Source organism: Camarhynchus parvulus, chromosome 3 (assembly GCF_901933205.1).
Source record: "Camarhynchus parvulus chromosome 3, STF_HiC, whole genome shotgun sequence".
Classification (NCBI taxonomy): Eukaryota; Metazoa; Chordata; class Aves; order Passeriformes; family Thraupidae; genus Camarhynchus; species Camarhynchus parvulus.
Window position 1 is genome coordinate 111,370,157 of NC_044573.1, and position 18,075 is coordinate 111,388,231.

An 18,075-nucleotide genomic window follows, 5' to 3' on the forward strand; every position below is an offset into this window, starting at 1 on the left:
CAGAATGAGAGGAAATCCAGGGAAGTTTGAAATCCAGAATGAGAGGGAATGCAGGGAAGTTTGAGATCCAGAATGAGAGGAAATTCCAGGAAATTTGACATCTGGAATGGGAGGGAATCTAGGGAAGTTTGACATCTGGCAGGAGAGGGAATTCCAGGAAGTTGGAAATCCAGAATGAGAGGGAATTTTGGGAAATTTGAAATCCAGAATGAGAGGGAATGCAGGGAAGTTTGAGATCCAGAATGAGAGGAAATTCCAGGAAATTTGACATCTGGAAGGAGAGATGGGAGGAGAGGGAATCCAGAGAAATTCAACATCTGGATGGAGAAGGAATCCAGGGAAGTTTGACATCTGGAATGGGAGGGAATCTAGGGAAGTTTGAAATCCAGAATGAGAGGGAATTTTGGGAAATCTGGCATCTGGAATGAGAGGAAATCCAGGGAAGTTGGAAATCCAGAATGAGAGGAAATTTTGGGAAATTTGAAATCCAGAATGAGAGGGAATCCAAGGAAGTTTGAAATCTAGAATGAGAGGGAATGCAGGGAAATTTAACATCTGGCAGGAGAGGGAATCCAAGGAAGTTTGAGATCCAGAATGAGAGGGAATTTTGGGAAATTCAACATCTGGAGTGAGAGATGGGATGGGAGGGAAACCCACAGGAGGAGATCCCTCATCTCCAGGGGTTTTTATTTTTCCTTGGATTTCTCTGTTTTTATGGATTCCCTCATCTCCAGGGGTTTTAATTTTTCCTTGGATTTCTCTGTTTTTATGGATTCCCTCACCTCCAGGGGTTTTATTTTTCCTTGGATTTCGGTGTTTTTATGGATTCCCCTCTCACTCTGATGCTGGGGAGGTGGAAAAACGAGGAAATGAAATCTTTCCCTGGGAACGGGGCAGATCCCAAATTTCCCTGGAAATTCCCATCAGAGGAATCCCAAGGATTGGGAATGTCGGGAAACATTTCCCAAATGTTGGGGAAAGATTTTTGGATTTATGGGAAAAAACCAAATAATTTTGTGGATTTGTAGGAAAAAAAAACCAAATAATTTGAGGATTTATAGGAAAAACCCAAATAATTTTATAGGAAAAAACCAAATAATTTGTGGATTTATAGGGAAAAAACCAAATAATTTTATAGGAAAAAACCCAATAATTTTTGGATTTATAGGAAAAAACCCCAAAGAATTTGTGGATTTATAGGAAAAACCAAATAATTTTGTGGATTTATAGGAAAAAAACCAAATAACTTGTGGATTTATAAGAAAAACCAAATAATTTGTGGATTTGTAGGAAAAAAACCAAATAATTTTATAGGGAAAAAAACAAATAATTTGTGGATTTGTAGGAAAAAACCAAATAATTTGTGGATTTATAGGAAAAAAAACCAAATATTTTGTGGATGTATAGGAAAAAAATCAAATAATTTGTGAATTTACAGGAAAAAACCCGAATAATTTGTGGTTTTACAGGAAAAAAGCAAATAATTTGTGGATTTATAGGGAAAAAACCAAATAATTTATGGATTTATAGGAAAAAAACCAAATAATTTTATAGGAAAAAACCAAATAATTTGTGGATTTATAGGAGAAAAAACCAAATATTTTTGTGGATTTATAGGAAAACACGAAATAATTTGTGGATTTATAGGAAAAAAACCAAATAATTTGTGGATTTACAAGAAAAAACCAAATAATTTGTGGATTTATAGGAAAAAAAACAAATAATTTTATAGGAAAAAAACAAATGAATTGTGGATTTATAGGGAAAAAACCAAATAATTTTATAGGAAAAAACCCAATAATTTTTGGATTTATAGGAAAAAACCCCAAAGAATTTGTGGATTTATAGGAAAAAGCCAAATAATTTTTGGATTTATAGGAAAAAACAAAAAAATTTTGTGGATTTGTAGAAAAAAATGAAATAATTTTGTGGATTTATAGGAAAAAACCAAATAATTTATGGATTTGTAGGAAAAGAACCAAATTATTTTGTGGATTTATAGGAAAAAAACCAAATAATTTTATAGGAAAAAACCAAATAATTTGTGGATTTACAAGAAAAAAACCAAATAATTTGTGGATTTATTGGAAAAAAACCAAAAGAATTTGTGGATTTATAGGAAAAAAAAGCAAATAATTTTGTGGATTTATAGGAAAAAAAACCCCAAATAATTTTATAGGAAAAAAACCAAATAATTTGTGGATTTATAGGAAAAAAACCAAATAATTTATGGATTTGTAGGAAAAAAAACAAATTATTTTGTGGATTTATAGGAAAAAAACCAAATAATTTTATCGGAAAAAAAACCAAAAGAATTTGTGGATTTATAGGAAAAAAAAACCCAAATAATTTTATAGGAAAAAACCAAATAATTTGTGGATTTACAGGAAAAAACCAAATAATTTGTGGATTTGTAGGAAAAAAACCAAATGATTTTATAGGGAAAAACCCAAATAATTTGTGGATTTATAGGAAAAAACAAATAATTTTGTGGATTTAAGGAAAAAACCAAATAATTTTGTGGATTTATTAGAAAAAACCAAAATAATTTGAGGATTTATAGGAAAAAAACCCAATAATTTGTGGATTTACAGGAAAACAAAAATTTGTGGATGAAAATAATTTATAGAAAAACCAAATAATTTGTGGATTTACAGGAAAAAAAAAATATTTGTGGATTTTAGAAAAAATCAAATAATTTGGGGATTTAAGGACAAATAATTTTGTAGGAAAAACCAAATAATTTTGTGGATTTATAGGAAAAAAACCCAAATACTTGAGGATTTATAGGAAAAACCCAAATAATTTTATAGGAAAAAAAATAATTTTGTGGATTTATAGGAAAAACCAAATAATATTTGTGGATTTATAGGGAAAAACCAAATAATTTTGTGGATTTATAGGAAAAAAACAAATAATTTAGGGATTTATAGAAAAAAAACAAATAATTTGTGGATTTATAGGAAAATAACAAATAATTTTGTGGATTTATAGGAAAAAATCAAATAATTTTGAGGATTTAAGGAAAAAAACCAAATAATTTTGTGGATTTATAAGGAAAAAACCAAATAATTTAGGGATTTATAGGGAAAAAAAAATAATTTGTGGATTTTTAGGAAAAAAACCCAAATAATTTTATAGATAAAAACCAAATAATTTGTGGATTTATTGGAAAAAACCAATTAATTTTGTGGATTTGTAGGAAAAAACCAAATAATTTGTGGATTTGTAGGAAAAAAACCAAATAATTCTTGGATTTATAGGAAAAACCCAAATAATTCTGTGGATTTGTCGGAGAAAATCAAATAATTTGTGAATTTATAGGAAAAAACCAAATTTGTAGTTTTGTAGGAAAAAACCAAATAATTTGTGGATTTGTAGGAAAAAACGAATTAATTTTGTGGATTTGTAGGAAAAAACCAAATAATTTTATAGGAAAAAAACAAATAATTTGTGGATTTATAGGAAAAAAACAAATAATTTGTCAATTTATAGGAAAAAAACCAAATTTGTGGATTTATAGGAAAAAAACCAAAATAATTTTGTAGATTTTAATGAAAAAATCCAAATAATTTGTGGATTTTAATGAAAAAACCAAATAATTTTGTGGATTTATTGGAAAAAACCAAAATAATTTGAGGATTTATAGAAAAAAACCAAATAATTTGTGGATTTATAGGAAAAAAACAAATAATTTATGGATTTACAAGAAAAAACCCAAATAATTTGTGGAATTATAGGAAAAAAACCAAATAATTTAGGGATTTATAGGGAAAGCACCAAATAATTTGGCTTTGTAGGAAAAAAACCAAATAATTTTATAGGAAAAAGCCAAATAATTTTGGATTTATAGGAAAAAACCAAATAATTTGTGGATTTATAGGAAAAAATGAAATCATTTGTGGATTTGTAAGAAAAAAACCAAATTATTTTCTAGGAAAAAAACCAAATAATTTTGTGGATTTATAGGAAAAAAATAATTAATACCTTTATTTTTTTACAAAAATACGATTAATTAATTCCTTTATTTTTTAACCCATCTCCTGCCAAACCCGGGAATTATCCGGGAAAATCCCCCAGGAATTCTTCGCACGCTTCTGCTGGGTGGAGGGGGATGGAAAAGCAGCGTGGGTTAATTAATCAATTAATTAATTAATTAATTAATTTGGGGGATATTCAGATGAGAAAAAGGAAGGAAAACTCACCCGGGAATATTTGGGACCAACCTGGTGCAAAACTGAATTCCCTGTCCCTGATTTCCCTGGGAATCTGAGGGATTTGGGGTGAAATTTGGTGGAATTTTGTTGTAAATTTGAGGGATTTTGGTGAACAGGTGGGATTTTGATGGAAATCTGAGGGATTTTGGTGAAAATCTGAGTGATTTTGGTGGAAATCCAAAGGATTTTTGGGTAATTTTGAGGGATTTGGGTGAACAGGTGGAATTTTGGTGGAATTTTGGAGGAAATTTGGAATTTTGGTGGAACCGAAGGATTTTGGTGAACAGGTGGAATTTGAGGGATTTGGGGGTGAACAGGTGGTTTTTGGTGGAGAAAGGATTTTGGTGTAATTTTGGAGGATTTGGGGTGAAATTTGGTGGAATTTTGGATGAAATTTGGAATTTTGCTGTAAACCCAGATTTTTGGGGAACAGGTGGTTGAGGGATTTGGGTGAACAGGTGGAATTTTGGTGGAATTTTGGAGGAACATTTGGAATTTTGGTGGAAATCCAAGGGATTTTGGTGGAAATCAGAGATTTTGGTGAACTGGTGGAAATTTTGGTGGAAACGGAGGGATTTTGGTGGAAATCTGAGGGATTTTGGTGAACAGGAGAAATTTGGTGGAAATCCGAGGGATTTGGGGTGACATTTGGTGGAATTTTGGAGGAATTTTGGGTGAACATTTGGAATTTTGCTGTAAATCCGAGGGATTTTGGTGAACAGGTGGAATTTGAGGGATTTGGGGTGAACAGGAGGAATTTTGTTGTAAATTTGTGGGATTTTGGTGAAAATCTGAGGGATTTTGGTGGAATTTTGTTGGAAATTTGAGGGATTTTGGATGAACAGGAGAAATTTGGTGGAAATCCGAGAGATTTTGGTGAAAATCTGAGGAATTTTGGTGAACTGGTGGAATTTGAGGGATTTGGGATGAACAGGAGGAATTTTGGTGGAAATCTGAGGGATTTGGGGTGAAATTTGGTGGAATTTTGTTGTAAATTTGAGGGATTTTGGTGAACAGGTGGGATTTTGATGGAAATCTGAGGGATTTTGGTGAAAATCTGAGTGATTTTGGTGGAAATCCAAAGGATTTTGGTGTAATTTTGAGGGATTTGGGTGAACAGGTGGAATTTTGGTGGAATTTTGGAGGAACATTTGGAATTTTGGTGGAAATCCGAAGGATTTTGGTGAACAGGTGGAATTTGAGGGATTTGGGGTGAACAGGTGGAATTTTGGTGGAAATCGGAGGGGTTTTGGTGGAAATCTGAGGGTTTTTGGTGGAACAGGTGGAATTTTGGTGGAAATCCGAAGGATTTTGGTGTAATTTTGGAGGATTTGGGGTGAAATTTGGTGGAATTTTGGATGAACATTTGGAATTTTGCTGTAAACCCGAGGGATTTTGGGGAACAGGTGGAATTTGAGGGATTTGGGTGAACAGGTGGAATTTTGGTGGAATTTTGGAGGAACATTTGGAATTTTGGTGGAAATCCAAGGGATTTTGGTGGAAATCAGAGATTTTGGTGAACTGGTGGAATTTTGGTGGAAATCCGAGGGATTTTGGTGGAAATCTGAGGGATTTTGGATGAACAGGAGAAATTTGGTGGAAATCCGAGGGATTTGGGGTGACATTTGGTGCAATTTTGGAGGAAATCTGAGGAATTTTGGGTGAGCATTTGGAATTTTGCTGTAAATCCGAGGGATTTTGGTGAACAGGTGGAATTTGAGGGATTTGGGGTGAACAGGAGGAATTTTGTTGTAGATTTGTGGGATTTTGGTGAAAATCTGAGGGATTTTGGTGGAATTTTGGTGGAATTTTGTTGGAAATTTGAGGGATTTTGGATGAACAGGAGAAATTTGGTGGAAATCCGAGAGATTTTGGTGAAAATCTGAGGAATTTTTGGTGAACTGGTGGAATTTGAGGGATTTGGGGTGAACATTTGGAATTTTGGTGGAAATCTGAGGGATTTGGGGTGAAATTTGGTGGAATTTTGGTGGAAATCAGAGATTTTGGTGAACTGGTGGAATTTTGGTGGAATCCGAGGGATTTGGGATGAACAGGAGAAATTTGGTGGAAATCCGAGGGATTTTGGTGAAAATCTGAGGAATTTTGGGGAATTGGTGGAATTTGAGGGATTTGGGGTGAACAGTTGGAATTTTGGTGGAAATCTGAGGGATTTTGGTGAACAGGTGGAATCTGAGGGATTTGGGTGAACAGGAGGAATTTTGGCACAAATCTGAGGGATTTTGGGTGAAGAGGAGGAATTTTATTGTAAATTTGAGGGATTTTGGTGAACAGGAGGAATTTTGGTGGAAATCTGAGGAATGTTGGTGGAAATCTGAGGGATTTGGGGTGAAATTTGGTGGAATTTTGGTGAAAATCTGAGGGATTTGGGGGAAATCTGAGGGATTTTGGTGAACTGGTGGAAATTGAGAGATTTGGGGTGAACATTTGGAATTTGGGTGGAAATTTGAGGCATTTTGGTGAAAATCTGGGGAATTTTGCTGGAAATCTGAGGGATTTTGGGTCAAGAGGTGGAATTTTGGTGTAATTTTGAGGGATTTTGGTGAACAGTTGGAATTCTGGTGGAAATGTGAGAGATTTGGGATGAACAGGAGAAATTTGGTGGAAATCTGAGGGATTTTGGGTGAACATTTGGAATTTTGGTGGAAATTTGGGGTGAACAGGTGGAATTTTGGGGGAAATCTGAGGGATTTTGGGGGAAATCTGAGGGATTTTGGCGAACTGGTGGAATCTGAGGGATTTGGGGTGAACATTTGGGATTTTGGTGGAAATCTGAGGAATTTTTGGTGAACTGGTGGAATTTTGGTGGAAATCGAGGGATTTTGGTGAACAGGAGAAATTTGGTGGAAATCTGAGGGATTTTTGATGAACAGTTGGAATTTTGCTGTAAATTTGAGGGATTTGGGGTGAACAGGTGGAATTTGGGTGGAATTTTGGGTGAACAGGAGGAATTGTGGTGGACATCTGAGGGATTTTGGTGGAAATCTGACGGATTTTGGTGAACTGGTGGGATTTTGGTGGAAATCTGAGGCATTTTGTGTGAACATTTGGAATTTTGGTGGAATTTTGGTGGACATCTGAGGGATTTTGGTGGAAATCTGAGGGATTTGGGGTGAAGAGGTGGAATTTTGTTGTAAATTTGAGGGATTTTGGCTAAAATCTGAGAGATTTTGGGGGAAATCAGGGATTTTGGTGAACTGGTGGAAATTTGAGGGATTTGGGGGGAAATCTGAAGGATTTGGGGTGAACATTTGGGATTTTGGTGGAATTTTGGGTGAACAGGAGGAATTTTGGTGGAAATCTGAGGGAATTTGGTGGAAATCTGAGGGATTTTGGTGAAAATCTGAGGAATTTTTGGTGAACAGGAGGAATTTTGGTGTAATTTTGAGGGATTTTGGTGAACTGGTGGAATTTGAGGGATTTGGGGTGGACATTTGGAATTTTGGTGGAAATCGGAGGGATTTTGGTGGAAATCCAAAGGATTTTGGTGGAATTTTGAGGGATTTGGGGTGAAATTTGGTGGAATTTTGGAGGAAATATGAGGAATTTTGGATAAACATTTGGAATTTTGCTGTAAATTTGAAGGATTTTGGTGAAAATCTGAGGAATTTTGGTGGAAATCAGGGATTTTGGGGGAAATCTGAGGGATTTGGGATGAACAGTTGGAATTTTGGTGTAAATTTGGATGAACATTTGGAATTTGGGTGGAATTTTGGATGAACATTTGGAATTTGGGTGCACATCCGAGGCATTTTGGCCGAACAGTTCACCTTTTTAAGGGAAATTCCAAATCCCACCACGCAGAAGTCGTGATTCTGATGGATTTCCCCCAAACTCCCCAATTCCTGGGCTCCAGCAGCACACGATGAAGAACAGCCGGATGATCCCTTTTTTTAATTTATATCCCCAAGAACTGAGAGAAAAACCCCATTTTTAAATCTTTTTAAAGATTTCCATCCACATTTTTTTACTCTTAATAAAACCTCCGACTTCTTTTCGTTTTCCTTCATTTCTCATTTTCATTTTTCTTCTTTTCTCATTTTCATTTTTCTTCTTTTCTCATTTTTTCCTCATTTCTCATTTTCATTTTTCTTCATTTCTCATTTTTTCCTCATTTCTCATTTTCATTTTTCTTCATTTCTCATGTTCATTTTTCTTCATTATTTCTCATTTTCATTTTTCTTCATTTCTCATTTTCCCTTCTCCCTTCATTTCCCTGCTTTCCTTTGGTTGTTTTTGATTTCGAATTCAACCAAAGCCTCGAAACCAAAGGGGACTCAGCAAATCTGGGAATTCTTTTGGCCTGCTGATGTTTTTTGGGTGAATTTTCTGCTATTTAAGCTGTTTAAAATTTGGATTTTCCTCCTTTTTTTGGGGCAGGGATATCCCAATGCCTCTGGTGAGCTCCGGCGTGGAGCACGGCAACCTGAGGGAGCTCGCCCTGGCCAGGATGAAGGACCTGGGGACACAGGTAAATAATTTTTTTTAAAATTAAATAATAATTTTAAACTATTTATTAAATGTTGTAGCAATAATTTACATTTATTTGGAATAAAATATGTAATAGTTCATTTTTTAAAAGAATAAATAATGAAAAGAAAATCCTCGCCGGTTGTGGTGAGGGAGAGCGGATGGCTCTGCCCAAATTAGGAGATAAAAACCCCAAAAGGAGCAGATTTGGCTTTAAAAAAAAAAAACAAAAAAAAAGAAGCAGATTTGGTATAAAATAAACCCAAACAGATTTGGCTTTAAAAAAAACCCCAAAAGGAGCAGATTTGGCATAAAAAAAACAAAAAAAGAAGCAGATTTGGCTTAAAAAAAACCCCAAAAGAACCAAAATTGGATTTTAAAAACCCCAAAAGAACCAAAATAGGCTTAAAAAAAAACCCCAAAAGAACCAAAATTGGATTTTAAAAAACCCCAAAAGAACCAAAATTGGCTTAAAAAAAACCCCAAAAGAACCAAATTTGGATTTAAAAACCAAAAAGACCAAAAAAAGAAGCAGATTTGGCTCTACCAAAAAAAACCCCAAAATAATCAGAATTATCTTAAAAATAAAAAATCAGATTTGGCTTAAAAAACCCAAAATAACCTGATTTGGATTAAAAAAAACACCCGAAAGAAGCAGATTTGGCTGAAAAAAACAGAAACAAAACCAAAAATAAACAGATTTGGCTGTAAAAAAAAAAAAAAAAAGAACCAAATTTGGCTTTAAAAAAACCAGAAGAAGCCGATCTGTTTAAAAAAAAAACCCAAATGAACCAAATTTGGCTTAAAAGGCTCTAAAAAAACCCCAAAAAACCAAATTACTCCAAAGCACCTCGCCGAAAAGCTGCTTTCTTTAGGAAAAATTTCATTTTCCTCTTCCACCCCTCTCCTGGATGCACCTGGAAAGTGGGAGGTGAAATCCCAATTTTCCCCTTTTTTCCCCATTTTCCCCCTTTTTCCCCATTTTCCCCCTTTTTTCCCCATTTTCCCCCTTTTTCCCCATTTTCCCCCTTTTATCCCCATTTTCCCCCTTTTTCCCCCCTTTTCCCCCTTTTTTCCCCATTTTCCCCATTTCCCCCTTTTTTCCCAATTTTTCCCCTTTTTTTTCCCCATTTTCCCCCTTTTTTCCCCATTTCCCCCTTTTTTCCCAATTTTTCCCTTTTTTTTCCCCATTTTCCCCCTTTTTCCCCCATTTTCCCATTTTTTCCCCATTTTTCCCCTTTTTTCTCCATTTTCCCCCTTTTTTCCCCATTTTCCCCCTTTTTTCCCAATTTTGCCCTTTTTTCCCCATTTCCCCATTTTCCCCCATTTTCTCCTTTTTTCCCCATTTTCCCCCTTTTTTCCCCATTTTCCCCCCTTTTTCTCCATTTTCCCCCTTTTTTCCCCATTTTCCCCCTTTTTTCCCAATTTTCCCCCTTTTTTCCCCCATTTTCCCTTTTTTTCCCCATTTCCCCCCTCATTTTTTCTCCATTTTTCCCCTATTTTTTCCCCATTTTTTCCCATTTTTTGGAGCAGAACTGGAGCCCTGAAATCCGAGGGAAAAGGGAGAGAAAATTCCTTTGACAATTCTCCTCCGTTCCTCTTTTCCCCCCACGTTTCTCTGAGGGGAGAGCTGGAGAGGAACTGAATCTGAATCCCAAAGAATTCCGGGATTCCGGGATCCAGGATCCATCCTGAGGGGTTTTTATGGGATTTGGGATGGAAAAGAGAAGTGGAGTCCCGAATTCCCAGGGAATTCCCAAAATTCCTTCCCAGAGAGGATTTGGGATGGGGATGGATCCAGTGCCAGGTTGGGAATGGAGGGAATTCCCTGGGAAAGGGGAAATGGGATTTGGGAAGGAATTCCCGGGGTATCCCCCAAAAATCCCAAATCCCAGAAAAAGAACCCCAAATCTCCACCCCAAACCCCCACAAAATCCTGCAGAAAATGTCAAATCCTGAAGAAATTCCCAAAAATCCCAAAAAAACCTGTTCAGATTTGGGAGGGATTTGGGAAGGAATTCCCAGAGAATCCCTGGGAGTGTCCCAGGAAAGGCTGGAAAATCCCGGAATTGTGGGGTGGGAATGGGATGGGATTGAAGGTCCATGGATCCCATCCCAAACCATTCCGGGATTCTGGGATCCAGGACACTCAGGATCCATCCCGAGGGATTTTATGGGATTTGGGGATGGAAAAGGGAAGGGAGACCCTTCCTGGAGTCCTGAATTCCCAGGGAATTCCCAAAATTCCTTCCCATAGAGGAGCTGGGATGGGGATGGATCCAAAGCCAGGCTGGGAGAGCTGGGAATGGAGGGAATTCCCTGGGAAAAGGGGGAAATGGGATTTGGGAAGGAATTCTTGGGATATCCCAGGGTATCCCAAAAGAACCCCAAATCTCTAAGAAAATTAAAATCCCCAAATCCTGCAAAAAACATCAAATCCCCAAAAAATTGCCAAAAATCCCAAAAAAACCCTTTCAAATCTGGGAGGGATTTGGGAAGGAATTCCCAGAGAATCCCTGGGAGTGTCCCAGGAAAGGCTGGAAAATTCCGGAATTGTGGGGTGGGAATGGGATGGGATTGAAGCTCCAGGGATCCCATCCCAAACCATTCCGGGATTCTGGGATCCGGGACACTCAGGATCCATCCCCAAGGGTTTGGAACCCCAGAATTTCCTGGATTTTCCTGGAATTTTCTGGAATTTTCCGTGCTCAGAGCTTCCCTTCCTTCCCCTCGTTTTTCCGCAGTGACGCGACGTGCGGACTCGGGAGGTGGGAATTCAGGAGATCCACCACAAAGTGAGGCCCTACCAGGTAAAAATTCCAATTTTTTGTGAATTCCTGAGGAAATTCATGGATCTGCCGATGTGCACTGGGGTGGGGTCTCTGCGCTTCCATAAAACACACAGCTCCCCTTTTTTCCCCATAAAAATCGGGATTTTGGGGATTTGGGAAATCCCGGAGCAGCCCGTGTCTGTTGGGAGGAGGAGTGGTGAATTCAGAGCTTTTTTGGGGGAACTTACACAGGTTTTAGGCAAATAGTGTCTGGTTAAATATAGGGATTTATGGGGGGAAAAGTGTGGATTTAAATATAAATATAAATATAAATATAAATATAAATATAAATATAAATGTACCTATAAAAATGAATATAAATATAAATGGAAATATAAATATAAATATAAATATAAATATAAATATAAATATAAATATAAATATAAAGTATAGATATAAATATAAATATAAATATAAATATAAATATAAATATAAATATAAATATAAATGTACCTATAAAAATGAATATAAATATAAATGTAAATATAAATATAAATATATAAATAAGTATATATTCTATATTTCTATTTATGCATTTTATATATTATATATTGATATAACATATAAATATATATTATATGTTATATATAATGTATGTTATATATAATTCATTATATATAATATGATTATATATAATGTATTATATATAATATAATTATATATCATGTATTATATATAATATAATTATATATCATGTTATATATAATGTTATATGTAATGTATACTATATATATGCATAAAATATATATAAGATATAGATAATGTATAAAAAATGTGTTGTAAATATATATTATATATAATATATATTTTTATATATATTTATATATCTTATCCCAAATATATACAATATATAAATATATTGTAAATAGTTATATGTAAATATATATTTTATATTATATACAAATTATATAGTATATATTATGCATTTAGATATAAATACATAATATATATAAAATATATGATATATAATAAAATATATAATAAAGTGTATATATGTATTTTATATATATAAAATATATAATAAATATAAATATTTAATTTATATATTATATATTTTATTATATATTATATAATACAAATTACTATATAATTATATTATATTATATATAATGTATAATGTATAATATATAATACATAGCATAATATATATAATATATAATAAAATATACAACATACATATTTTTATATTTAAAATATATAATAAATATGAATATATATTTTATGTATTATATATTTTATTATATGTTATACATTATATATAATATTATGTATTTATATAGAAAATTATATTCTATAATATATAATAAAATATATAATACATAAAATACATCATATATAATATATAAATAATATTTATATTATATTGTATTATGTTGTATTATATTATATTATATTATATTATATTATATTATATTATATTATATTATATTATATTATATTATATATGACAAAATATAGAATACATAAAATACATTATATATAATATATAAATAGTATTTAAAATATATGTAATAGAATATAAATTTCTATGCAAATATATAATATTATATATAATGTATAATATATAAAATATAATAAAATATATAATAAAATATGTATTCTATATGTGTAATATATAATAAATATATATACGTTTTATATATTATATATTTTTTATATATATACATAAAAATGTATATTTATTTGTATAAATTCACGTTTCTATTTAAACACGCGTTTTTACGTGAATCCATTCATTTAGCTGACACTTTTGGGGGGGCTTTCCATCCCCAAAATCCCAAAACAATCCATGAAATGAGGCTTTGGCTCATGGCAGGGAAAGGAAAATGTGCTCTGCTGGATTGCAGCTTCCCAGTCCGGAAATTCCAGAATCCTGGAATGCTTTGGGCTGCAGGGAAATTCCCGTGCCCTGGGAATTCCCTTCTCCTAGGAATGGTCATATCCCAGGAATGTTCATATCCCAGGAATTTCCATGTCCTGGGAATTTCCATATCCATGGAACTCCCTTGGAATTTCCCTGTCCTGGAAATTTCTATATCCCGGGAATATCCATATTCTGGGAATTTCCATATCCCAGAAATTTCCATATCCTTGGCCTTCCCATATCTTGGAAATTTCCATATCCCAGGAATTTCCATATCCTGGGAATATCCATGTCCTGGGAATTTCCATGTCCATGGAACTCCCATATCCTGGGAATTTTCATATCCCAGAAATGTCCATATCCCGAGCATTTCCATGTCCTGGGAATTTCCATATCCATGAAACTCCCATATCCTGGGAATTCCCATATCCCAGGAATTTCCTTGTCCTGGAAATTCCCATATCCTGGAAATTTCCATCGCCTAGGAATTCCCTCTTCCTGGGAATTCCCATATCCTGGGAATATTCATATCCCAGAAATTTCCATATCCTTGGAATTCCCATCTCTTGGAAATTTCCATATCTTGGAAATTTCGGTATCCTGGGAATATCCATGTCCTGGGAATTTCCATATCCATGGAACTCCCATATCCTGGGAATTCCCATATCCCAGGAATTTCCTTGTCCTGGAAATTCTCATATCCTGGGAATTTCCGTATCGCAAGAATTTCCATATCCTGGGAATCTCCATACAATGGGAATATTCATATCCCAGGAATTTCCATATCCTGGGAATATTCTTATCCTGGAAATGTCCACATCCTAGGAATTCCCATATCCTGGGAATTCCCATATCCCAGGAATTTCCTTGTCCTGGAAATTCCCATATCCTGGAAATTTCCATCGCCTAGGAATTCCCTCTTCCTGGGAATTCCCATATCCTGGGAATATTCATATCCCAGAAATTTCCATATCCCGGGAATTTCCATGTCCCAGAAATTTCCGTGTCCTGGAAATTTCCATATCCAAGGAATTCCCGTATCCTGGAAATTCCTATATCCTGGAAATTTCCATATCCCAGGAATTTCCATATCCTGGGAATATCCATGTCCTGGGAATTTCCATATCCATGGAACTCCCATATCCTGGAAATGTCCACATCCTAGGAATTCCCGTATCCTGGAAATTTCCATATCCTGGGAATTCCCATATCCTAGGAATTCCTGTATCCCAGAAATTCCCATATCCCAGGAATTTCCATATCCAGGGAATTCCCATATCCTGGGAATTCCATATCCTGGGAATTCCCATATCCCAGAAATTTCCATATCCCGGGAATTTCCATGTCCCAGGAATTTCCACGTCCTGGAAATTTCCATATCCCAGGAATTTCCATATCCTGGGAATCTCCATATCCAAGTTCTCCTGCAAGTTTCCATGTCCGGGGAACTTCCATGTCCAGGGAATTTCCATTTCCCAGGCATTTCCATATCCCGGAAATGTCCATATCCTAGGAAATATCCCAGGAATTTCCATATCCCGGAAATTCCCATATCCCAGAAATTCCTTTTTCCTGTTCCTCTGCTGACGTTCAGGAAGGACCAAAGCAATTCTGGATTTTACTTCCAATGAATTTAATTCCAGCAGGAATTGTTGGGTTGCTGGGAAAAGCAGGATTTCCAAACCCCTCTCCCCATCCCAATTCCCAAACTGATCCACGAATTCCTAAAATTCCTCTTCATTCCTGCTTTGGAATTCCACCGATTCCTCAGACTTCGAGGCGTTTGGAGAACATTCCCTGAGTCCAGAAGACTTTTCCAGTCAGAGATTCCAGGGAATTTTATTCCCTTTTTTTTCCTTTATGACAAGTGAAATACTCAAATCAAAAATCCCCAAAAAAACCTCCAAAATCCCCCAAAAAATCTCCCGGTTCTTCCCGGATTCCCGTGGGATCCGAGGCTGCCCCGGCTCCCGGGAATCGGGGAATTTTTTCCCGCGTTTCTGGCGATCTCATTTGAATTGCAAATGAGGGGAGGGGGAGCTCATCCCGCGCTTTTCCAAGCGGAAAATTCCCTTTGTTCGGGGGAGCAGGAATCCCGGGAAAAGCGTTTGTCCATGGACGTCTGTGGGGCTTTGTAAACAGCCAACATCATCCCCCTGATGGGAAACGGGATCCTGGCACGGATTAATCAATTAATTAATTCATTAATCGTCGTCTCTAATTAACGGCTCCGGCACGGGGTTCCGTGTCAAAAATCTGAAATTTGGGATGGTTTTTCCAAGTCTGGGTTTTTATGGAGCTGCCTTTTCCATCAGGTGCAGTCGGGAGGGGTTGGGAAGGCGGAAAAATGGAATTGTCGGAGCGATGGATCCGAGAAGGGTCGGGTCCCGGTTCCCGGGAAACAGAGGGATTCTGTTGGGATAACGAGGAGTAAATAAAGCACATTTGTGGGGCTGGTTTGGGTCCAGGAGAATTCCAGATATTTAATGGGATTTGACAGGGAAAAGGGAAGGTTTGGGGGTAGGGAATTGTCCCTGAAGGGTTCAGGGACAGCCCGGACGGGGTTTGGAGCAATCTGGGATCGGGGGTGGGGATGGGATGGGATTGAAGCTCCATGGATCCCGTCCCAAACTGTTCCGGAATTCTGGGATCCAGGACACTCAGGATCCATCCTGAAGGATTTTTATGGAATTTGAGGATGGAAAAGGGGAGACCCTTCCTGGAGTCCCCAATTCCCAGAGAATTCCCAAAATTCCTTCCTGGAGAGGAGCTGGGATGGGGATGGATCCAGTGCCAGGCTGGGAGAGCTGGGAATGGAGGGAATTCCCTGGGAAAGGGGAGCTTGGGGCGGGATTTGGGAAGGAATTCCTGGCTGGGCTGGAATTCCCAGAGAATCCCTGGGAGTGTCCAGGGAAAGGCTGGAGCGCCATGGAATGGCAGAAGGTGTCCCAGGAGTGGGGTGGGATTTGAGGTCCCATCCCACCCAAACCATTCCATGAGTCTGTGCCGGAGGTGGGATTCCCATCTGGAATTCAGTTGGCTTCAGGGAATCCCTTCCCGTTTGCTCTGAGCCATATTTATAGATCCATGGAACTGGACTCGCTCTCCCATTTTCCATTTTCCCTCTTTTCCCTCCTCATCCACCGTAACAAATCTCTGAAAGCTGTCCCCTTTGTACCATGGGAGCTTTCACATTTTTTTTTTTCTCCTCATCCATCCCGTTCCCAGCTCAGGTGGGCTTGATCCATGGGGATCACATGGCTGATTCCAAATTCCCATCTGGAATTAAACTCACTTTATGGAATCCCCTCCTGTTTGCTCTGAGCCATATTTATAGATCCATGGAACTGGACTCGCTCTCACATTTTCCATTTTCCCTCTTTTCCCTCCTCATCCATCCCGCTCCCGGATCAGGTGGGGCTGATCCATGGGGATTACGTGGCCAATCCCAAATTCTCATCTGGAATCAAACTGGCTTTAGGGAATCCATTCCTGTTTGCTCATATTAATGGATCCACAGAATTGGCTTCGCTGTCACATTTTCCTTTTTCCGTCCTCATCCATCCCGCTCCCGGATCAGGTGGAGCTGATCCGTAGGGATCACGTGGCCAATCCCAAATTCCCATCTGGAATCAAGCTGGCTTCGGGGAATCCCTTCCTGTCTGCTCATACTTATGGATCCATGGAATGTGCCTCACTCCCACATTTTCCTTTCCCTCCTCGTCCATCCTGCTGCCAGATCAGGTGGGGTTGATCCATGGGGATTGCGTGACCAATTCCAAATTCCCATCTGGAATCAAACTGGCTTCGGGGAATCCCTTCCTGTTTGCTCTGAGCCGTATTTATGGATCCATGGAATTGGCTTCGCTGTCACATTTTCCTTTTTCCTCCACACCCCAGCCAGGTGGAGCTGACCATGGGACATGACCATCCAAATTCCCATCTGGAACAAACTCACATTAGGGAATTTTTTATAATGGATCCACAGAATTGGCTTCGCTGTCACATTTTCCTTTTTCCCTCCTCATCCATCCCGTTCCCAGCTCAGGTGGAGCTGATCCATGGGGATTACATGACCAATTCCAAATTCCCATCTGGAATCAAACTGGCTTCGGGGAATCCCTTCCTGTTTGCTCTGAGCCGTATTTATGGATCTATGGAATTGGCTTTGCTCTCACATTTTCCTTTTTCCCTCCTTTTTCTCCTCGTCCATCCCGTTCCCACCTCAGGTGGGGTTGATCCATGGGGATTGCGTGACCAATCCTAAGTTCCCATCTGGAATCAAACTGGCTTTGGGGAATCCCCTCCTGTTTGCTCTGAGCCGTATTTGTGGATCCACGGAACCGGCTTCCCTCTCACGTTTTCCATTTTCCCTCTTTTCCCTCCTCCTCCACCCCGCTCCCGGCCCAGGTGGAGCTGATCCGCCGGGATTACGTGGCCAACGGGGGCTGGGAGACGTTCCTGTCCTACGAGGACCCGGACCAGGACATCCTGGTGGGGCTGCTGCGCCTCCGCAAGAGCTCCCCGGAGTCCTTCCGCCCCGAGCTGCGCGGCGGCGTCTCCGTCGTCCGGGAATTGCACGTCTACGGCAGCGTGGTGCCCGTCAGCAGCCGGGATCCCTCCAAGTTCCAGCACCAGGTACTCCCAGCATTCCCGCATTTCCCTCCGCTCTCGC

At 37.6% G+C, this 18,075-nt stretch overlaps 1 protein-coding gene across 1 annotated transcript in view; it reads left to right on the forward strand.

The window, feature by feature from the left end:
• ELP3 (elongator acetyltransferase complex subunit 3) overlaps window positions 1-18,075 on the forward strand; it is a 101,331-nt gene that overhangs the window by 80,405 nt on the left and 2,851 nt on the right. Inside the window, 3 exon segments of the mRNA XM_030944790.1 lie at window positions 8,616-8,706; window positions 11,450-11,515; window positions 17,811-18,038. Of these exon segments, the coding sequence (XP_030800650.1) occupies window positions 8,616-8,706; window positions 11,450-11,515; window positions 17,811-18,038 (385 nt within the window).